The sequence below is a fragment of the Sesamum indicum genome, linkage group LG3 (assembly GCF_000512975.1).
Source record: "Sesamum indicum cultivar Zhongzhi No. 13 linkage group LG3, S_indicum_v1.0, whole genome shotgun sequence".
In the NCBI taxonomy this organism is placed as follows: Eukaryota; Viridiplantae; Streptophyta; class Magnoliopsida; order Lamiales; family Pedaliaceae; genus Sesamum; species Sesamum indicum.
In genome coordinates this window covers 11,009,927-11,034,644 of record NC_026147.1, presented here as the reverse complement: position 1 = coordinate 11,034,644, position 24,718 = coordinate 11,009,927, and the positions used below count along the sequence as shown (strand labels likewise).

Genomic DNA, 24,718 nt, shown 5'->3' with positions numbered 1-24,718 from the left:
CAAGGCTATTGTAACCGCATTACATTTTTTTTTTATTAGCCGTGCCAAAAACTATATGAAAATAGTAATGGCCGAAAATAATTATCGAGTTTTGTAACGGTCTTCTTATTTCAAAATTTTGTACCAGGCTTTCGTACATTGTTTGTAATGGCTGACATTATAAGAAATGTTGGACGTCGCTAATTTAAAAAACAATCACAAAAACCATTACTAATTGTAACTGCCTTTATGTTGTAATGGCTTTTTGTAATCTGTCCACATTGTTACGGCTGTTTAAACGGTTTTGGCCATTATAACTTCATGAAATTAATGTTATCTCCAACATAACGTTAGCGTAACTTATCCATTAAAATGTTATACCAAAAACCGTTCATATTTGAACGGCCTTATGACCGTTACAAACTCACCGTCACAAATCCCACATTTTTTTGTAGTGATTTCTCAATAATAGATGGATATTTATACATCTTTATTTATCAAGGTTAAAGATTCTATCAAGTATTGAAGAAATACGAATAAATTATGCAAAAAAAGCTTAAATTATAATTTTAAATAATTATCTCTAAATACTATCTTCGGTCTATATATATATTGTTTATTTGTTGAATATTTACATATGTAGCAAAAGGACTTCAAGTTTTTGAATTCAAGAAATTATTGACAAAATGAGCTGAAACCAAACTCAACTCTTCCATTTACACAAAAATAGGGCAAAAACTTAGGAAAATGTTTAACAAATTTTTAGAAGATCAATTTCTTTGTTCTACTTTTTCACTATTTTTCATGAACTCGAGATGTAATAGTATTTTTAATTGATCTTCAAAAAAAAAAAAGGTAATTATTGATTAAATATAATAAAGCATTTGGACTTATCCAATTATTGTAAAAACATGAAATCAAGAGGAGTAAATAAAAGCATGAATAGTGAGATGTGTGCATAATTACCTTAAGTAACAATAACAAAATATAAAGCAAAACTGTGTAGAAGAATGCATAGTGAAAATAAAATAATATTTTTCATTCTATTTTAACTATTAAAATTGCTATACTATAAGTTGTATATTTTTATTCATGATGCAATCAATAATAATGATTTGGGTTTAAAATTAGAATTCGCATTGTTCACCTCAAAGAGGACTACAAATTTGTAAGGATAACTTATACCTATTCTGCTTTGCGCTTTCAGCTACAAGGAACTAAGATAAAGCAGTTAAGTCTGAAGTGTCCGAAAAGCATCTGTTCAGGTACCAAGAAAGTCTTGCAAAACTTACAAGTTCAAATCCTGATGACTTCAACCAAAAAGCTAGAGTTTCATGCTAATCCTAGGCTGCTGCTATATTGAGGATTCAGTTTCATTTCCATGCCCCGACTTTTCAGCCTCGTCTACAATTTTCAAGTTGCCAAGTGGTGGCTTATCAAAAGGAAGGGGCAAGACTGCAAACTTTGAGGGATGATCGTACTTACATGCAGGACCAAACTTGCAAATGCCATAACGGTGATAATGCGTGCATATGGGCTGATCCTGCATTATCACGAGGGATTAAGAGAAACTCACATGAGAATTATCAAGGTCGAGAATTTTATGCCAGGTAAAGAATGTTTGAGAGCGTCATGTAACCATAGATGATTCTGTCTTGAAGATTGATTATAGTAGAAGAAATGTGAAAAATGTATACAAAAAAGAAAATATTTCAAAGTGAAATTAGATTATAAAAGATTCAGAGAGCTGCATGTGTACATACTAAAATAGAACATTTCAACTGGATGTAGATGGGTTAATTTAAGAAAGGAAAGTTGAGCAACATCTTAAAAGCAAAAGGAATCATAAACAGTTCCGTGGACGCAAACTTACAGGTCTAAGTGGCAGGCCTTTGTCATTGAGAGCGAAAGTGTTTGCCTTAGGCTTGGGGTTACGGTTCTTTGGGTGGTGAAATTTGCAATTAGACTTGAATTTGCAATCTCCAGTTTTTAAAAAGAAGGTGCATTCTGGTTCACCAGGACGTTCGGGATGCTCTTGGACCGCCATATCATGTTGGTGTTGCGATGGGAAGTTAATCTCAGTTGGTAGATTGTTCATGGCAAATGCTGGAGGTGTAGGCAGGCTCCTCTCTGATGTCGGGTAGGCTGTGCCCTACATAAGTAGAACAAACAGATGAGAAAACTGATTAAGCACAGGAGAAGAGGCATTTAATTTTATCTAATGTCTCGTGAATTTTGAGGAAAAAGAACAATTCTTAGTCACCGAACCATGCCTCAAGTAAAGCTGAGGCAGTTTTAATCTTCTGTAATACAAGGTGTCTCATCTTCCGTTTCACCTACCAATGCATGACGAGAATGCATACAGAGAGAGAATTTTCAATTTTTCTCCCCTTATTACAGACCACCACTTATCCAAGTATGGTTCATTGATGTAACAGAAGATAGTATATGCTGGAGAGAATGTGGAGTGCACAAGAGAGAGAAACTCAGGGGTGTTTAACCGTACTGCAGAACCAGCCAAACCAACCAAGCAAACCCAAGCTTCATTACAGTTGCTGAGACAGCAAAATAATGAGTTGGTCTCAAGTTTAACTACAAATCACAGTCGGACATGGTTTAAGTAGTTTCAAACAGCACACTGAACCTCAAGAGGTGGCTTGTATGTTATAACACATCAAGCTATGATACAAAACTAAAATTATATTAATAAGAACACAACATTATTTTCTTTGAAAAACAGAAACTAGTCTTTCTTTACACCATCCGCGGTTCATCTCAAGTTTATATTGCCTATCTTTTAGTTGACTGATTAGTTATTTTTTGAGACCAGATGTTTATTTGTGATCAATTCTTATTCTTTTATATGCTTAAGAAATACATTTCATTAACCTTAACATTAGACATATGATAGAAAAACATCATTACAGAAGCAACACCCTTAGATCAATTATAGTTTATGGTAATATGCCAAAGAAACTGTTTTCTTATATTTTATCTCCATTACATATTAAATTTATGTATGTTATAAATCTGATATTACTTAAAAATGTCATTACTACCTATATTCTATTTTACATGTCAAGTCTAACAAACTAACTCAAAGTTTATGAAAAAGATCATCATTTCGCAATATTATAGATGCGAGATTATGCATATCAAAATATATCATTATTTATAAAATTTTGTTATCCTACGGTTCATTATAAAAACCGCAAAAGTCCCGCGGCTAGAAAGCCACAAAGTACAGTTTTTAGTGATGAGTGAATCAATTGGGCAAGATAAATTCAAAACAACAAATGTGGGACTGGCCAAAAGGTAAGCAAAACTACCTCGATATTCATCATGAACACTCCTCTAGATACGAATAACAAAAGAGATCACTTTAAACTAAACATGCAATTCTTCTGATCAAATCTCGATTTTATACATTCACTATCATTTCGTGCCATATGCTGTCCGTGAAGGGTTAAATAAGTATCAGCATTTATTGACAAGACTTGCAGTTATAACACATGTTTTCAAATATTCCAAAAGCATTCATCAAAACTATATTCCAAAATAAGTGTTGTGGTCAGGAAGTTCCAGGCTACGTAACCTGCTAAGAATCAAAACCAAATCAGAATGGGCTCGATCTAAAGCATTAATTTACATAGCAGATTAGTTTATTTAATTAAATTGATTAGGAAGATCTCTCCCATATTGTACCTCTCACATGTCTATTACAACCTACATATATAATAAGGATAAGATGAAATTGTAGTAATAATGATATAAGAGAGAATAAAAATGATCAAGTCATTTGGGAAATATCTTGTGAACGTAGGCCAAATGGTCGAACCACATAAACTAGCCCAATATCCATCATGAACACTCCTCTAGATACGAATAACAAAAGAGGTCACTTTAAACTAAACATGCAATTCATCTGATGAAATCTCGATTTTATACATTCACTATCATTTCGTGCCATATGCTGTCCATGATAGAGTTAAATAAGTATCAGCATTTATTGACAAGACTTGCAGTTATAACACATGTTTTCAAATATTCCTAAAGCATTCATCAAAACTATATTCCAAAATAAGTGTTGTGGTCAGGAAGTTCCAGGCCATGTAACTTGCTAAGAATCAAAACCAAATCAGAATGGGCTCGATCTAAAGCATTAATTTAGATAGCAGATTAGTTTATTTATTTAAATTGATTAGGAAGATCTCTTCCATATTGTACCTCTCACATGTCTACTACAACCTACATATATACATAAGCCGATATTGTAGTAGCAATGATATAAGAGAGAATAAATGATCAAGTCATTTGGGAAATATCTTGTGAACGTAGGCCAAATGGTCGAACCACATAATCCTTATTTTCTTCTTCTCTCTTTACATATCTAAAATTTGACATAACTCTTCAGGGTGCATGCATCAAGCACTTGTAACGATGTTAGAAGTTGCAAAATTAATCACAGCAGGATTCCAAACTGTTACATAGTAAACAATTCTGAAATGGACATTGAGGTTTGTAAATTTGTAACTTAACCAGATGACCTTTACATGGAAAAAGCCTCACTTGACCAAAGCAGAACTGAAAGAAGTCACTTTAACTGAGATGATGTAACTAAAAAATCCTAGCTAATACAAATTCTTATGCCACTTAAAACTTGCTTATTAACGGGTCTCACATTTTAGACGAAATTGCAGGAAATAACAATAGAAAAATGGTTGAAAAACAATATAAACATATACATGCATAGGCAAGCACAAAAATACATGCACACAAAGGATGGAAAAGAATAAGGACCACGAGTAAGATTAAAATATTCAGAAGAGCGGAAATTTACTTAAGTAATCACTAGTGTGAAACTTAGATCTACTCAATTACAAAATTTATTAGCTTTGTCACTCGATAAAGAAATTAGATTAGTATGGGACGCACGTCATCAGGAAGGGGATGCAGGTCACACCGTGAACCACTTCAGCAAGTTTTATACAGACAAAAATCTAAGAAAATTATTTCAAGAAGAATCTCCGGAATCCCAGCGCGATTTTATGTCCAGTCCTTCCTCTCCCCTCCAGGAGAAGAAAAAGAAATGACAAAAAAAGAAACACCCGAAAATCAAAAGAGAAGTAGATAGTATCCCCAAACCATTGCTCGTATTATCACGTAGCACTGGGGAATCAGATCAAAATCTGTCCCACCTAGATAGTGGGAGGCTAGTTGAAATGCTCTACACAAGGCGTCAAGAAGGTATTGACAATCTTCCTTTCTATATATTTTAACTATCTTAGAACGATGCTGCCCTTTAGAATTCAATCAAACAAAATCTCCTAATCCCCCAACCCCTGCCATCCCACAGAGTAGGATAAAAATAGCGAGAGAGGGCGAACGACAGTTAGATTACAGACCCTCTACCCACCAAAAGAATGTAATCATGACTATCTTGGAATCTTTTTCAGGACACAAACACATAAGTTTGAGAAAACATGTTTCAATGACTGCAACTGTATAACCTTAAAGGACAATAAAACAAGTATAATATTGAAAACACAAGGTAGTGTGCGACACTCCTATGAGTTATTACCTGATACCCATTCCACTCTGGATTTGGTCTAGGGGCACCCTGGGTTGGAGGATAAATTACTGGTACAAATGGAGAAGTACTGGTAAATGCCCCTGAAGCAGACCACGGAGAGAGGGATGACGAGGAAACAACTTGTGATGGAAGAGATCTATCATTGCCATATCCAGAAGGGGAGCCACCTCCAGCCACTGTTTTAGGTTCGGGATGATGAAACCTGCAGTTGGCCCCGTACTTGCAAGAACCGGTGCGCATGTAGTAGGGGCACTCTTTTTCTCCCTGTGATGAATATCACCTTTAGTGGGTTGGCAACATTAACAGACTGAAAAACAATAAAACAATTTTTGGATTATGAGAACTACTCAAAGCTACGCTTGGTTTTGTCCAAAAGTTCTCCAATATTTTATATTTTCGTAAAATATCAGATAGAAAAAAGAGAAAGTCAAAATGAACAGCAATATACAGCTATTTGAAGAGTTGGATTTCCATATAATGTGTCTAGTTGCATGAAACTGAATATGCATAGATAAAATAAATTAGATTCCCCCTTAAAAGTGTGCAACAATCCATGACCTCGAGATGTTTTGGTCAATCAAAACTCATTTTTTTAGTTTGATTTGAATGGAGAACATCTTTTACAAAATTGAATTGAATCAGCCCAAATCAGAATATATAAAACAAAAACTCAAATTATAGAGAGAGGTTATACCGGTCGAATTGGCAGTCCTAAAAAGTTATATTCCGGAATATGAGATGTGGAGCTTTTGTCTGAACCATGAGAGTAGTTACAATCCTTTCCATATCTGCATCCCCCTGATGTCAAGTAATACTGCAAAAAACTCAAGTAAACTGCTACATCAGATAAACAGCAAACAGTACAATGGTTAAGCTCAAATGCACATATTAGCAAACTAAAAAGATGAAGGAAAACAAATATCAAGGATAGAACACATTGATATGTCTGAGGAAGCAATACACACAGAGAGGGAAGTGTGAAGAGCAAAAGAGAAGCTCCGAATTATCACAGCATATCTTACACTCATATACCTAGAAGATATTGAGGAGCAAATTTGTAGCAAATAAATTTCAAAATTCTGGTACATAGTAACAAATTATCAGCTATGAGGACTTAAGACAACCCCTAATCATAAAGCATATAAGCTGATGATGAAAAAAAGAACAAAGTAATCACCTTGCATTCAGTCTGCCCTGTCTTTTCAAAGTTCTCTTCCCTGTTCATCGCTTTCTCTTTAACACCCTGCAAAATAAAATTCATATCGGGAGGAAAGAGCTTGTACAGGTGATAAACCCAAAGTAAGTCTAGGATACAAAGTAACAAGATATAATAGAATTGATAAAATTGGCATGAAACCTTATAACCAATGAGACAAAATCACCTTTTCTAGTAACAAAAACCTACTTCTAAAATGTGATGTTGGTAACATATGGCAACTTGCACACTGTGGACTCCTTGATAAACAAGTAATAACCATGTACCATTAACCATATTTTAGGGATGGAAGAAAAAAAAACATTAATAAAAGAAAAAGTAAAATGCATTATGCATCAAACGATTGATGAATCCAAAATATGTGCACTATACTTTGAACTACCAAACCATCAGCCATCACAAACTCCTCCAAGCATCCAACCATTAATTGTAACTTGTATACGGAGTAACACCAATTAAAAGCAACAATCTGATCAAAATATCTCCTGGTTATGACATCTTTCATTAGCAAAAGGGAATATTTTTACTGGCAAAAATGGGCAGTGAAATATTGAGAGACAAAGATACGATTTCCTGGATGGGAAAAACCTATCCCGTTGTAAAGAAAATTAAGTCCTCATCAATCAAATGACTTCCACGAATGACGAAACAGATCGTATACACACAGCACGATTGTAATCTAGATTATCAATGTCTTCAGATACAATCCAAGTGTTCCCTTATTTTCTTTATAATTCAATCATTAAATGTGCTTTTCGTTCATTAAAGCTCGCATCTTTAAGCCAACCATAAAACTTCAACTGACCAAACAATATCAATACAGCATAAGCAATTCCCTAAACCATTAACAGCAACTTCGGATCAGTCCAATGAACAAAATCAGACGAAACATTGAGAGACCAACTTCAAATCTATAAAGTTCCATGCCTCTATGCAGAAATACTCGCTAGCTACTTCAGATCAGCGAAATGACCAAAATACATGCGCAACAGGCTATTAAAACATTAACAAACCAATTTCAGATCTATAAATTTTCATGTCCTTATGCACAAAATACACATTATACACACAACCACCTAAGTATGCAGACATACCTGATTTTTTCTCCTAGGTGGGTGATTAAATTTGCAATTCAATCCAAATTTACAAGACCCAAATTTCATATAATATGCGCAATCCTCCGCATCAGGTCGCATTGGATAGTTAGTCCTCCTTCGGTGATTGCTATTATTATGTCTCCCCAGCATCGTCACAGCCTGCCCCGACTGCCCATCTACATTCCCCTCATCCTCGTCATCGCCCTCCTCATTCTGGTTTTCTTCTTCAACGCTCTCTGCATCTTTGTCATCCTTGTCTTCATCAATATGATCGCTTTTTGTCATTCTCGCATCATTCCTGTCCTCCCCGCCCTCATTCTCTTTGTCAACAGGCTCTGCATCTTTTCCATCCTTTTCTTCATCAATATCCTTTTTAACTACTTCCACATCGCTCCGTGCCTCGGTAACATGAATGGCCTCTAATTTCTCACACACTGCCTCGATTTCAGCCTGCACAACGGTAAGCTGAAGTAGCTCTCTTTGAATAGAGTTCCCCAACTCCTCCTCCTGAAATGCGGTGCCAATTTCCTTCAGCACCCCATCAGCCGCACCCTCGGTCGGTGAAGCATTCCCTGCGTCAGAGGCATTTTGTGATGAGCAAGAAGAAGGCTGGAACTTGATATCCTGATCGCTGGTTATGGGATCAGATGGCGGCGTATGAGAGATCAAAAGCCCCAATCCTTGTTTCTCAATTGGGGGTTTATCAGAGGTTGATGATGACACTGGTGATTCAGCCATTTTGCTCCCAGCACATTTCAAATCCAAATAAACCCACCCTTAATTCTTCTGACCACTACAATATACCTGGGTGGTTTTAAAGGCTTACAAAATGATTGAGGGTGTGTGTGAAATGGTTATTTACTGAGAGAGAGCTTCCGAGTTTCGGCGTGTGAGACACACACACACAGAGAGAGAGAGAGAGAGAGTAATTTCTCACTCTTGATTGCTAAATGCTCATCTGACCTACATCGCCTTCAATTCTAATGAATTATAAAAATGGGCAAAGGGTTAAAACTATGAATTAGGTTGAAAGTTGAAACTCCAAGGCCTAATGGTTGGCATTTATAATACCATATCAAATATTGAAATAGGAGGGTAACATGCATGCTCTACTATTTCTATGATTCTTGCTTTCTATATAATCAAGAATTGTGTAATCACTTCAATAAGATTGGGTCTTCAATCATATTCCAGAAAGTTTGATAAATTAAAAGGGTTGTATTATAATTTGGTTTGCCCAATTCATGTAAGAGTCTGCCATATTTGTTGTGTTTAAAGATTGTTGGGCTTGTGTGTTAAGTTGGGGTGTTGGGGAACAGGAGATTTGGGTCCATTAAGTGGTCTATGTTATAGATAAGTAGATTTCAGGTATTTTCTTCTCGACTTGTGAGTAATTCATAAGTAGGTGGAGTAATTCGTTGTGGGCGTGTTCTAGTTTTCTTGCCTTTTATATGTTTTAGTTGGTTGGAAGATTTAGTGCCCATCATTCATATATACATACATGCTGTCCACTCTAATGCTCTTCGTTTTAGTGTTGGTGAGTTGGGGCTTCTGATTAAAGTGTTGTTGCATTCATGGAGATGGTTGTGGGCACGAATGAAATTTAGGATTTGTCGCTTCAAGAACTTTAACAAAAAGTAGGGTTTTTTTCTTTTTTTTTTTTGAATAGTAGCCCAAGTCTAGTTGAGGGTGATCTTGAATAGTCACACACAGATCACCAGGGAGATAGAGGAACTAATTTGAAATTAATTTCGATAGAAGTAAATAATTGGATTATTTACTATTGGATAATCCGATGGATGAAAGGCCCAAGATTAAATTAATTGAATCAATTCAATTGGGCTTATCTTGAATAGTAAATTGAATTCATTAATTATGAGCATTTGAGCTTATATCTATAATTGGATTAAATGACAACGGCCCTAATTTAGTTGGATTTTTTTTAAATTGGATTTAATCAAAATTCATTGGACCTTTGGACTTATTTTAATTTATTTAAAACGTAACCCAATTCGCTAAATTAGGGCCAATGAGTTTGGAGTTGAGTTGCAAGTTAGGACAGGAGGAGTTGGACTCCTCTCTAACTAGGAATAAGAGGTGACCGAATTGCACTTTCCATTGGCCACAAATAGTGGCCCTTCCATATGGTATGATTTGATCATACGGGAGCTTGATTAAGGGGATTGAGTGGATTATACTTGGACACATTTTCACTCTCCCATTCAAGCTATACAAAAGCACCATAAACTCTCCCTCACTCTACTCACTCTCGGCCGCCCTCTCTCTCCCCGATAGTGTTCATAGTGTTCCACAAATCGAGTTTGGTAAAAGAGAATACATTAAGGGAGTGTTTGCGAAACTTCTACTTCTAGAGAAGTGGTTTTAGTAGAGAAAGTCGAAAATTATAGCAGAATAAAAAATATATAGTGTTTGTAAAAAAAGTAAAAAATAGATAAAAACTAAATTGGATAGTGTTTGTAAAAAAAAATCACTTATTAAATAAACTTAATTAGGTATAAATCATTTTGTCCATATGTACTAAAACGATACTATGTTCTTTTGAAATTTACACTTGTCATTTGATAATAATAATTTTTCTGCAAAAGATAATAAATTTTATTACAATTAGTATATCTCATATTTAATTCTATAAATATTTTTCATTATATTATTAAAATATTAAATATTTAATTTAATAATATTTTCACTATGTAATATAGTTGTTCAGTAATTCATGCACAATTATAACCTTGCATCCTGAAAAATATAGTCGGCTTAAAAATATTTATTTTTAGCACTTTTGGAAGCAGACTGACTGCCCAAAATCTCAAAAGTGCTTTTCTGAACCTAAAAGCTAAAAAGCGCTTCTAAAAATCTGCGCAAACACTCCCTAATTCATAGTGTTCCACAAATCGAGTTTGATTTCCTCCAGTAAGGAGATCAGAGGTCTCTCTCCTTCGTGTGGTTGTGAATCTTCTTTTGAAGGTTTTCTATTTTAGAGTTTAAAGTTAACAAATCGACAAAAGCGTGTTGAAAAATTGGTGAAGTCGTGGACATGTCCACAACTCACCATTTTTTTATTATACCATTTATTTTAATTATATTTTTGTTAAAAAAAATTATAATATTAAAATAATTCAACCACATTTCCTTTGGTGTACAAACTCTTCAATAAGAGAAGGACCTCGAATTCCCCTCCTAAGGGGCATATTCATGCACGGGAAAAGATTTGTGCTAAAATAACAGATGCCAAGAAGAACAATATCGTCACTATCATCAATATCACTATCATCCATAGAAAAACCTTTAGGCTTGTTATCCAGGAACTTGTTCAGAAATACCATAATGAAAGGAACATTGGAATTTGTCGCTAGGTATTTGACCAAATAGGATCGTCCAGTCCTATAGAACCTATCACTAAAATCCCCCTAGAGGGGGATAAGGCTAAGCGGAGCAAAAAGGGACTTTTAAAATGTGGGAAGCTGAATAACTTTTCCTTTTTACTTTCATTTCTATCAAATCAAACTTTAAGTGGTACACTTTCCACATTAATTTCTCACTCAATTAAAAATTACTTTTTGAGAATTTAATTAAAATCTATATAATTGAGAAGCATTCTATTAATTGTATTTAATTTATTGATATGTTATTTTTTTTAAAAAAATGAATAATTATTGTTAAATTTTCCACTTCTCATGATTTTAAATAACTACCTTTTGGTAGTTTTTTTCCCATCTAGTTTTATCTTATTTATATTTTAGGTAATTTTTAATTTAATATATTTTAAAAAATATTTTTATATTAAATTTTTTTTAAAAAATTATGCACATACATAGAATGTGTCACACTTACTATCTTTTTGAAGAGCACCATACTGGTGTCTTCAATTTATTGATATGTCAAAAAAAAAAATGAATTGAATAATTATTTTTAAGTTCCCTACTCATCATGATTTTTTGGACTATAGTTTTGTTTCTCATTCATTTTTAACTTATATATATATATATATATATGTACTATATTATATGGTTTAGGTAATTTTTAACTCTATAAAAAGTAAATAATACAATTTTGAAAAATATATTATTTTAAATATTTTTATAAAAACTAGAACGAATTAGCTATAAAAAAAAGATTAAGCTCATAATTTTGTTTATATTTTTATCATTAGAACATTATTATATACAATTATATTTCTAAAAAATTGATAATAATTGTTTTATTTTCATTTAATTCTACTATTTGTAATTCACTTTTAATTTATGTGATTCTATTAAATAAATAATTTAATCCTTAAAATTGAAATTTTTTATTTTGTATGTACTAATTATTATATTTAATGATCTTGTATTGGAAGAAATTAGTGAGAAAGTAAAATATAATATACCAAAAAAATTCAATATGAAAATAAAATAGCCTTATTTTTGGATTTTTTTATAAGAAATATTAACTTAATAAAATTGATCATGTTTTATTTGTAGCTTCTTCTTCTTCTTTTTTTTTTTTTTTTTTTTTTTCATTTTTTTGTGTTTTTAATTTTATTTATTTTCTTAAATTATTGACGTTGAAATAATTTTAAACTAATTATTTATTAACCATTTTTAAATTTTAATCTAATTAGACATCCGTAATATCAGTATTTAAATTTTAAGGTCCTATAACTATGCTAATTTTTTTCAAAATATTATTTACATTCTTCATTAACTTCTAACTTTGAAATATTATTGAATAACATGTTTCTTTTTTTACTTTATTGCAATTTTTAATTTCATATTTTTAGTGTGATTTCTTGATTTTATTCATATCATGAATTTTTTATTCAATAATATATTATGTTTTTACAAATTATAGTGTGTTCAAATTATTTAAAACTTCTTATATGTTTCTACATCTTATAAGATCTTTTAAAAGCTTAAAAATATTGAATTATATTTCAAAAATAAGCTTTCAAATAAAGAATTTGGATAAAATAAAATAAGTACTTATAAGCTCAGAAAAGGGCTTATAAGCTCAGCCATTAATCACCCACTTAATCTTTTTTATGTGCATATATTATTATCTAATATTCAAAAAATATGTAATAAGAGATTCTCTAAATAATTTAATTTTCATACGCAATGTCAATTTTTAATTAAAAAAATAATACTTTATTTGTCGAGAATATTTTTTTTATTCTTAATACTTATTTACTTTTGTAAACCTTAAGTTAACTTTTTATAAATTTATTCTAAAGAAAGATACTTCTTTTTTGTTAGTATATAATTGAAATTTAGTTACGACTAATATGTTAATATATAGTTATTTCGAACCTCTTACTTTTAAATAATATTGTTCATTCTCAATTTTATAGAGTTTTCCCTTATTTTAGTAATATTAATTATACATATTATATATATATGTATTTTGATAGCTTTTTATTTCTAAATATTTTAAAATTTATTGATATACTAATTTTTTATTATTTTTAAGAAGAAATCATATAAATTGATGAATAAATAAAAGGTGGTCACCAAAAAGACAAAATTATAATAAGAAGGAAAACTATTTAGTTGTTCTAATTTCTCCTAAAATATTATTCATGGTCTAAGTGGGTTAGAGGTATTAAAACTATTAAATTATTTTTTTATAGAATTAATTATTCTTATATAATTAATTTTAATTTATTATTAAAAAATTATTTAAGTAAGGACATACGTATCTTTTCACAATGGAAAACAAACACTTAGAGAATTCGTACTTTTATATATAGTATAGATATATATTATGAACATACATAAAATGCGCCATACTTACTGTAAAGATTAAAGAACAATGAGTTTTCTCTAAAGTTTATCATAATTTTAAATACATTCTCATTATTTGAAAAATTACAAATATTCCTTTGTAACAGTCTATTGTATAAAGTATTTGTTAGAGCATTTTTTAATTTCAAGAGGGTATTTGTTATTTTTCAAACACTGAATGAATATTTATAATTATAGCAAACTTCAGAAGAGACGATGGTAGTTTAGCCCATAATAAAACCATCCACACCAACCTTATAAAACAATCTTTAAAACATCTTCCCTTAAAAATATTTCAAATTAAACTTCACATAATCATTTCTTTTTAAACATCAAACAAAAGAATAGACATGTGGTGTTGGTGCGTATTCAACTTAAATTTTGAATTATCATATCCAAACACGTAGGACGTACACGAACACATACTTCACATGCAATGCATTTATTAAATTCAAAATGGATTCGGTCTTGGAAACGTTCCGATTTGATTAATTTTTCGTAAGGATATTGAATAGTTACAGGTAAACGATTCGCGTGGGACAAGGTAATCATGAAATGTTGATCAATATACCTGGCAGCTCGTATTGTTTGTTGACAAGAATTCAAGAACTGAGTTAGCATAGGGAACATATCTGAATAGCTATAAATAATTTTACTTGCTTCTTTCTCTTGTTTGAGACAATTTGTGAAAATAGAATATTCTATTTTTTTACAGTGAAAGAAGTTAGGACGAAGTTGTTAATAATAATCTACCTAGAAAAATAGGTAAAAAAAATTTCCATTCAAGATCTAATAGTTGGTCCATTCTCGCTCTGTCCCCATTCCATTTACTTGCGAGTTTGGAGTGGGGACTAAAAAGGATACGTCAGATGAAGGAGAATGGCTCCATACGGGAAGATCGAAGGGACTTTTTCTTTGTAAAAATCTAGAACCAAAAGCTAAAACAAGGGCTCAAAAGCAAAAAGAAGGGACAAGAATGTAGGCATATAGTCTACTATAAGGAAGGCACAGAAGAAGACAGATAGGGCAAGAGGGATAGTGAAAGAGAAAACCAAAAAATGTGGGCGCTTTCTGTCGCGCAATCCATCATTGGCTAAACAATTATTTGGTTAGGACTGCACGGTTCAATTAGGCATGAAAAAGAGTTGCAATAACCCGCAGGGGGGCAGTGGTGAAGAACACCCAGTTTGTGATTCAACCAAAATACACCAAGAAGAGAAGACCACTTATCCATCTTAAGACAAATTGTTGACATGTTAAATTTCTGCTTCTGCAGAGAATAAAATACGTTGAAGCAATGGCTGAACTAAGTTTGATGAATTGGCCCAATGAGGAACCGTGACTTAATCATCCGTACCCCCAATGAAAAGTTACAAGATTAAGCTAAGTCTAGACCCTACATCTTTCTTGCTGTTAATCGAACATGCTTATCAGCCATGTTAAAAATACATCCTCTAAGATTTATCCTCTGGCTTTCTTTGGAGAATGACCAGTCTTGCGCTTGTGACGACTGAAATCAGACACAAACCGGAATGTCTGGCCACAGCCAGCCTCGGTGCAAACATAAGGTCGAGCCCCTGTATGGACTCGAATGTGTTCGGTTCTAGCCCACGCCCACTTGAACGTCATTTTGCAGCCTTTCCAAGGACATTTCAGAGGACGGTCATCCATGTGAACACGTCGATGCTGCACCAGATACTTGTGAGAGAAGAATTTCTTACCACATCCCTTCACCGGGCAGATATTCTTTTTATGCAAAGCAAGCTCCTGCTTCGACCCGAAACTCATTGTGCATCCCTCCATGTCACATGCGTACTCTGCTTCCTCGTCTTTAAGTTTTGCCTTAGAAGGAACCTTGACAGGTGGAACTTTCTTTGTCTTGATATCTTTTTGCTGCTTCTTTAGTACTGGTTTTGCATTAGTCGACCTGGGTCCTGAGGCTTTACAAGCCTTTGTTGTTCGTTTCCTCAGTCGTGTGCTTGGACCACCTTCGAGCTCATCATCATCAACAAGTGAGTTAGCTTGTTGCTTGCTTCTCTTTTTACTTTTCAGTGGCTCAGGAGTCTCCTTGTTCGTTTTCCGAGCTCCACGTTTACTCTTAATTTGCTTCCAAGAGTTGCTGAGTGGAAAATCTTCTGAAGACGCATCTAAATTTTCATCGGCCTCAAAAGTATCTTTCTTCAGTAGCTTGGTTCCATGCCTTTTCTTAATTTGATTGCAAGAGTTACTGAGTTGAATTTCTTCAGATGATTCATCTAAATCTTCAGACTCGGGATTCTCTTCCTTCAATCTCCTGGATCCACGCTTTCTTTTAATTACCTTATTGCAGTTACTGAGTGGAAAGCCTATAGAAGGTTCATCCATTTTTCCAGCCTCAAGAGATTTTTCTTTCACGTGTGAGCTATTTTCTGCATTATTCTTTCTCTTTCTACTGGTTTTGCAAATCGCAGACGCCACTCCAGCTGCTTGGCTGCTTTGTGATAATCTCTCAGACTTCAAATTCGGCTTGATCCAGGCAGTAAATTCTGACTCCTCCTCCTGTTCTTGCGAATCCTTGTTAAGGAGCAGTGGGTGAGCTTGACTCGACATCCAAACTTTGCCACACCATTTTCCAGCAACAACTATCTTCTTTTGCCTGCCTACACACTTTCCTTCCAGCTCATCTAATGCCGCAGAGCTATCAATTGGAGAACTGCGTCCAAAGGCACTGTATATAACAAAGTTGAAATGCATCTGCTTAGAGTAGAGAGGCGAGCGGCTAAGATTGGCACTGAAGAAGAGGTTGATGCCCATTTTCACAGCCCAGTCTCCATTGCCATGAATGGCATTTTCACTCTCTAAAGCTAGCCGCATAATTTCTTCGTCCTCCTCAGTTGCCTCCCGGAATGAGATTTCACTCCAGAGCCAATCACTTTCCAATTCTTCCGCAACTTTCTTTGCTTGAGATTCTAATTTAGGAAAATCTGCATATATTACCCAAAAGAACATATTATGACGAATGCAAAATAAAAGTCAACTTTCTTTGCTTGAGATTCTAATTTGGGAACGTCTTGATATATTACCCAAAAGAACATATTATGGAGAATGTAAAACAAAAATTGATGACAGAAAATACTAAAGAACAATCTCATGGGATTGTTTTCTTCTTTTTTTTTCCATACCTTTAGTGGGGTTATGGGCAAAGGATATCTTGAACCCAAGACATGTCCAATCAAAAAACCTAAGGTATGGCCTTCTCACCAGATCAACGTCACACATAATACAACCACATGATGCAAGTTAGCCACACCTCCACCCAAAACAATTAGCTAAGCATCAACAATAAAAGATGTTTTTCCCCTATGGATCTTTTGCCAAGTCCAATTAACAATGATGACCCACTAAAGCTCATATTCACAATTTACTGAGATACAGTAGTTTATACTCTACAACATTAGTCGGTCACCAGCCAAAGGTACTTCACATTGTTCACATGAAATATATCTTCACTCTCTCCAAGTTCGTCAAAAATTATATTCCGCTTGAGGGAATGGAGTATGCGCAGGACAAACATTTGTTTAAACTCTCAATTAAATAAAACATCAGAAAAGATTTAGATAATGTATCCAATAGTTGTTCACATATAAGATCTCAGAAAATCTCACCTGGATGACACACAAGAAACACATTGGCTCCACCAATCTGACTGAGTCGCTTTTCTACTTGCAGAGCATGCTGAAGACAGAAGACATGCAAGCGATAAGAATCTTCATCAGATCTTGCAGGAAAAGGTGTATTTTTGTCCTCTAATGGTGTCAAACCAGTACTAACTGTTGCTTCAGTCTTATGGGTTAAAGAATTTGAGGTGTCATGTCGTGATTTCGTTCGATGTCTAGACCTATGGGTACAAGAATTTGACTCAACCACAGTACAATTGTCCGTTGGAAACTCATCAGAACAGTTAGAACTTTGGGGATCTCCACCGTTGCACTTCGCTATAGGTGGGCCAAACATTGCATTAGAATCAGAAATTTGTGAAGACATTTCCTTCCGGCAGTTAAGTTTTGAATCGATATTGTCACAAGCATGTCCATCTTCAGGGCTATCGCTTTTACTGGTTCCACAGCCATCAACAGGAAGATCAGCTTCAGTCTCTTCCTCCTCGGAGTCCGAAGAATTACCATATGTTAAAGCTAATAGGCCAAGTGATGAGGGCTCTTTATGTGCCTTGCTATTGGAGACCACCCCCACACTCTCCCCATTCACAGATCGAATCTGATCTGCAGATATTGGCACATCAGAAGGGCCATGTTTCTTTCTAAGCACCAACCCTGCAAATGATCACAAGAAAGTTCAAATCATGTCGCAGCCATATCTCCATTTAATGCCATAGTTTTTTTTTTCTAATAAAGAACTCTACAAGTTGTCATGCACTGCATTCAGAATTGAATGTTGCACCAGAAAATTGTAATTAGCAAACTAGGCATACTGAATACTAGTATTATGCAAAATGAAAGTATAATTACTCTTTATTGCCCTTTCGATTTCTATTACTATGTCTATATTAAATGCAAAATAAAGAATTGAAGCCTTCAAATCAATTCAATTAAATCACATCATAAACTTTGGAGTTGTGAAGTCTCATGGGATGGTTGTATAGCCAACAAATCATTTTCACCTTATGGGCATACGACATACGACAGTCATAGAATAGATGTGCTATTGGATCTAATTCCAATGAAAGAAATGTATATCAGGATGCAATGAAGATTATTAATGCTGCTATATATTGATGTATTCACATATACAAGCACAATTATCCATTATGCAAGTGCATAGGTTAGAGGTGAGATCACAGCTTCTACTAACTACAAGATTAGCAAACAAAACCAGCAGAAATCGACAATTAAAGAATATAATACAAAGTAGACTCTGATACTATATATTTTCATACAGAAAATACCTGAACCAAGGTTTGTGTTGGGAGACTTTGCATGTCTGGTGTGATTATGGTCATCATCACCTGTACCCCAATAACTAAATTTGCTACAATCAGCTGACATTAGGTAATGAGCAGCTGCTTCTGTCGGTTGGACAATAGCAGCACAAGCAAAACACAAGATCCCACAAGTGACACATGAAAATAGTCCCTGCTCATGTTGAGAAGCTCTCTTTATTTCAGAATCTATCTGCTCTGCACAAGGAGCCATAGAAGGAACCTCACTACTACTACACAAAGAAGAAACTGATTTTCTATTCACAGCATGTCCTCTAGGTTGTTTTATTCCATGCTTCCTGTCTAGCAAAAATTCATCACGAGCATCATAGCTTGCAGTCTTCAACTCAAGATCGGGACTGCATAAACTGGGGAATAACCTAGATTTGGCTGTCGACTGGAATCCAGATGATGTGTTGTTATAAATCGAGTGACTCAGAGAATTTTGAGGAAGGAGCACAATAGATGATCCTTTGCCAAGACTATGAAGCATATCATTATTCTGCATCATGTCCTGCAAAAATAGTTCTTTGATCAACATTTCTCCTTCCCCTTTCTTTCTATCTTTTAGCCGAGAACTCCGGGGTCCCATAGCAATGCTCTTCGGAACTCTGCATAAAATATAGATAAAAACAATCAAGGAAACCAATTCACATATCATAACAATACTACATAACTTTATGCGAATATGGTAGCTGGGATCACATGGATGACTGTGGATGGAACCAGAATTCAGTCTAGTGCTACATGCAAAGATAGAACTGAGATGAGATGTTAACAAAGGAGTTCATTGTGGATCGAAAACAAAAATTATCTCATTTTTTTCATAAGACCAAAGGATCCAACATGAAATTTTAAGGATATATGAAAAGCGGATATTCACATAGATAAATGAGGAAAAAATGTCGTAGATAATGAAGATTGAACCACTGCTGCCCAGTGGTCTGTATGATTCACAAAGAAAATAAAAAGGCAGTTAGTTACTTTCTAAAAACACATAAGCTTCTTCTGATTACATTTTCAATAAACTTATCTCAACAACTGCTTATCATCCTGAAAGGGAAGCATGAATTTGAATGCAATTTAGAGCTCTTACCATCCTAAAAGGGAAGCGTGAATTTGGAATGCAATTTAGAGCTCCAAATCATAAAGATTATAACTATGTCCTTACCATTCCGGAATTCAGTAAGGTTTACCAAATGTGGATTAAGAATACACAATTAAGACGAGATCCATTTCCTAAAATAAGAGGGAGACACTGAGGGACTGATTTAACTTGGCGTAAGAGGGTAAGAAAGAAAATGAGACTTTGCATTGGATAGTGGACCTGGATATGAATCATTGACAATAAAATCTAGCATATCATAGGAAGGGGGACAAGTCTATCATGGCTTCTTCAATTTCAACCAAATTATATAGGTGAAAAGACTACACAAGCATCTATGTGCATATGTAGAAGAGTCGCTATGCTCATCCTGAGATACATCTGATTCCTTCACATTATTGATTGAGGATTACCACTTTTGCTCTAGCAAAGTTTCATTGAAAAATGAACTTTGAATTAGTTTAGGAAAAGTAGCTAATAAATACAAGAAAAGAATGCCTGTAAAATAATAAATTTTCAAAAGACCATTTTCAAAGTGAAACAAGAAGAGATTCACATGTAACAAGAAAACAAACCCAGAACATAAGGAAAGTGCTAGATCATATAACAACTGGAAGTGAGACACCATTGGAGGACAATTAATAGCTGCCCTACGTATTGCAGCTTCTTTTGCAAACCTCAACCATTCAGGAGTAGCAATATTAGCAGCCTCTCCACAATTAAATCCTAAAACAATAGATCATATAAACAAAATAGCACTTTATTTGTCAGATATTGATAATAAATAACTTGTGTAGATAGATCAATGTAAATATTGAAAGGAATAAGGCATTACAAGTGCCTTACCATGACTGAACCCCGAGTGATAAGCTCTTGGGAAAGTGACAACAAATTCCCCCGCATTTTGCACCAGCCTAAGTCAAGGAAAACATCGATTTAAGAGATTGACTACCATGCAACCAAATATTGAAAAACTAAAGATGCAAAAAACAACAAAATGGAAGAGATTCCTAAACAATGTTAGCTACTCATAGCATCTAATTCTATCTATTGATTTTCAATGGATAAAACTATGTCTAGTTGCATGCTTAGTCCTCAAAGGTACATAAAAGATTCTGACTGTACTTATATACACTCTTCTAATGATGACATCTCTTTTGCAAGAAAAAAACCTTGCCGCTACTGCCTAACCCAATACCACCAAATTTTTACATCCAAATATGGACTTGAATTATGCTCCTTCAACCCTTGAAGAGCATAAAAAGATAGAAGTAACAGGAGGACCAACACACCTATCCCTTCAAAGGAGTAGCTAGCAACTACCAATGAACTAATGAATGAGGTTCTCCTTAAGAACCCAGCAATACAGTTCTGTGGGGCACAAATGATAAACAGGATATGATAGCAAATCAATAGTCACCTGCAGCATGGAACACCAGCACTAAGAAGCACTTCCGGGGACATCACTGTGGTCTTCTCACCAAGTGTAGCAAATGTAACTGAAACAAAATTAACTGATGAAGTTCATTGGAAAAGTTTAAATCAGAGGTGGAAGACAAAAAGAATCTGATTTTATTTTCAGCAGTTAGTTGACCATGATATCCAACCTCATACCCCCGGATAAAGCGCAATCATGGGCCAGGAAAGACAGTGGTGAAAAATTTATAATACTTGTCTATATGCAGCATGAAAGACTTCTATAACTCTTATACCCGAGCACAACTAGTACATTTCTTATTTGTTTCCTTTTAATTTTTACCCTTGGGGTGAGAAGGATCCATGCAAAGAAGCATCACTTCTATATACTGAACTTGCACCCTGTTGACATGGCAACCTAAAAGGAATAATTCATAAAATTAAAGAGAACTATAATAATATAGATTTAAACATTGTTAGATAATTATTTTATCAGTTATATTGATAAAATAATATCAACGCCAGAATCTATCACCTCCCAACCAAAAAATGTAGTGGGATAAAGCAAAACATCTCTAAAGAAAAGGCTTTTACACAGAACAATTTTCAGATGGCCACCAAGAAATTTGAATTTTTTAATAAACCAAAAATAGAAAGAAAGAACTGTTGCAATTTATTTATAGTTGTAGCCTCTCAGACATGAGCATGTTTAATCAAAGATAATCAATTCTCAGATTAACGGGCAAAAATGTTTACATTAAAGACCAGATATAGAGCATAGAACGGCTGCTGATTTTTCATATATAAGAAGGGCAGAGAACAGAGGAGCCCAGCTATAGGAAAGTACTGTTGTTTCAGAAGGAGAATCTAGCTATAGAAAATTACTATTGCTTCAATAATGAAAGAATCCTAAACTTCACCCCGGGAGTTTGCAGACCGCCTGTTAGAGCTCGGGATAATGTTGCTCATTTGAAGTTTGGAGTGTGGCTCCTAAACCTAGAAACATGTATCCTTATTAATCAGTATCAGTTTTCTATTTTGAAGGATGATAATGATCCTTTTGGAGATGATAGAGTGGGATGTCATGTGCTGCATATCATAGAGGACAGAATAGTCTAGAGAAATTGCTCTCATTGTAAGCAACTATGAAATGATAGGTATTGTTAAGGCACACAAAATTGGGATTTCAAAATAATTTATGCTTCTTGCAAAGTGAAGCAAGACTAGAAGAATTTTGAGATATCTGTAGGTTTTGTAACAACTCGTATTAGCTTTTTTCACCCTTATCCTAGAGTTTTAGTTATGGTGCCAATATCCCTCCCAGATCAGTTTTTATTTGTAATAATAGGCAGGGGTCAAGGCCTGAAGCCATTGATAAGAGGGGGTAAGGGGGGACTGAAATCTCAAGCGAACACCTGATTAATTGTTTCAAAGTTTCAGATCCTTCAGCATGTTCAGAAAATATAAATGCACGTCACATTATTTTAGCAAGCAAATACAATATAGGTGTTTTGGTGTAGCTGATCATAAACAAATGTCGAGTAGCATAATCATTCATGATTTATGTTCTCATTTAGCTGCACAAGTCAATAAATTACCAAATAAAACAATACTTGAGGAGACGCTCATCACTTTCAATCTTACCAAAATTGACTAAGCTTCATACACGAATATCACGAGTAGTATCTAACATCCGACAGCGACTGACTAGAGAAGCTTACTGATTTGTCCTAATAGTTGCACACCAAAAAACCCAGAGACTTAATTGCCTACACGTGTACATAAGTTCAACATTTTATATATCAACTGGCAAATCATATTTTGAGAAGGGAATATTAAAAGCATATGCTGACAGTATGCATACTTTTGTAGGCAATTTCAACATATATCATTATTGTACTCGGAACACCAAAGCATCAATCATCCTCTAAACTGCTCCGTACTTTACGAATTAGAGATATCCACCAAATTACCCTACATTCAGCTCCAACTAACATACCGAATTCTACAGCACAACAGTGTAATTGGCATTTCAATTGTGATAAAAAGCATGCATCACATAAATGAGGCTAATATTTGCATATATCTCAACTTTAATATGGTAATTACTATCTTACCCAGAGGATTTATCTCCCCACCATATCCATGCTCCCTGATCACTTCTTCAAAGGCAACAGCTGCCTCCCGCGGCACACCATACCATGTCTTCCCCGCACCCATATGCAAATAATTCAAGCTGTGCAAGTCGTGATCCTCAACATGCCAAGCAAACCAACTAAACATCATTGCAACATAAACCATTGGCGAAGTTACTCCTGGGATTTCCTCCTTCATGAACCTCAATAGCGACAAGTTCTCTCTTGACACTCTCCTCATATTCCACTCAGTCTCACCCACAGTAATTGTACTCTCATTCTTCTTCCCACAACCCTTCTGTGCCACAAAAGCCGATCCCGGCATGTCATTTGCATACTCCACCTGAAAGGGCTTATCAACCGTGGCATTCCAGTAAACAGTTTCCATTTCCAGAGCATTCAACCCCTTTTTGGCATACTTCTTGAGATAAATCTTCTCGAAATTCTTGGCCTTGACTTCAAATTCAGTAAGGGTGTACTTCTCCCCACTCTGCCACACGGGTTTCTGGACAGGGCGGTGCTTTCTCGGGCAAAAACCGATCTGCTGCTGCCGCGTGGTGAAAGTCGGACCTGATTCCGGGTCAGTGGACCGGGCCAAAAGGGACTTGTTCAAATTAGCAATAACAGTTTTCTTGGAAGCTGCAGGCACTGGGGGGACTATTTTGCAAATACCATACTTTGAGGCCTCCTTCTCAATCTTGAAAATGTAGGCAATTGGATCTTGAAACTCAGCCAAAGTAGGGTGATACTCTGGTGCCACTGGCATAGATTTCAGCCATGGAGAAACCTCAATATTCCCACCACCACTTACCTCTGCAGCCATTAACAAACCAAATAAACCCAACTAAGAAACCTCAGAAATCATACAAACTTATCCACACACAAACACAAACAAGCATCTACTGAACGTTTGTATATGCATGTATCTACATGTGAGATCTGAGGGGTTCATAAGGGAAGCATTGCAGACAGCAGAGAGAAGCAGAGAAGTCAAAGAATAGTTCTCGGCGAATCTCCCTTTGCTCTATTCTCTCATTTTCTGAAGTGGGTTCCTGTTATATTTTAGTAAGCACTCCTTTTCTCTCTCTTTCCCCCCTGCTTTTCTCGGTTTTCTTTCCTCTGTTTTTGGGTGAGAAGTGAACAGAGGAAAGGGGAAATGAAGGTGGGAGGGTGAAAACTTGTGAGTGTGGGTGGGGGGGGGTGAGGGGGGTTTTATGGGTGGGTTGGGGTGAAATGGTGGGAAGCGGACAGTGGTTTCGGGGGTCAAACGACTGTTTTACCAGTGGGGTTTTACTTTGTTTTGGATTTTTCTTGTTGTTCATTTCAAGGAACCAAAGAGTAAAGAGGGGGGGGTATCTTCTGTATTTTGCAAAAGTGCCCTTGTATTTTCTTTTGTTATCTTTTATGCCCCTAAGTTTG

At 34.8% G+C, this 24,718-nt stretch overlaps 2 protein-coding genes across 4 annotated transcripts; both read right to left on the bottom strand.

Moving 5' to 3' along the window:
• Window positions 1,059-8,922, bottom strand: LOC105158022 (zinc finger CCCH domain-containing protein 67). Of its 2 annotated transcripts, XM_011074623.2 has the most exons (7): window positions 7,883-8,922; window positions 6,750-6,815; window positions 6,267-6,386; window positions 5,561-5,836; window positions 1,853-2,131; window positions 1,465-1,522; window positions 1,059-1,383 (listed from the first exon to the last, which is right to left on the bottom strand). In XM_011074623.2, the coding sequence occupies exons 1-7, from the start codon at window positions 8,621-8,623 to the stop codon at window positions 1,334-1,336; spliced, it is 1,590 nt and encodes a 529-aa protein (XP_011072925.1). In that variant the 5' UTR covers window positions 8,624-8,922; the 3' UTR covers window positions 1,059-1,333. The 2 variants fall into 2 exon arrangements, with proteins under 2 accessions (XP_011072925.1, XP_011072924.1); XM_011074622.2 differs by having other exon boundaries at window positions 1,059-1,522; window positions 7,883-8,921.
• LOC105158021 (lysine-specific demethylase REF6) lies at window positions 14,917-24,479 on the bottom strand. 2 transcript variants are annotated; one of them, XM_011074621.2, is made up of 8 exons: window positions 24,230-24,479; window positions 23,282-24,112; window positions 21,169-21,247; window positions 20,595-20,662; window positions 20,324-20,474; window positions 18,611-19,254; window positions 17,313-17,978; window positions 14,917-16,631 (listed from the first exon to the last, which is right to left on the bottom strand). In XM_011074621.2, exons 2-8 carry the CDS (start codon window positions 24,063-24,065, stop codon window positions 15,130-15,132), a joined length of 3,894 nt encoding a protein of 1,297 aa, XP_011072923.1. In that variant the 5' UTR covers window positions 24,066-24,112; window positions 24,230-24,479; the 3' UTR covers window positions 14,917-15,129. The 2 variants fall into 2 exon arrangements, with proteins under 2 accessions (XP_011072923.1, XP_011072922.1); XM_011074620.2 differs by having other exon boundaries at window positions 23,282-24,479.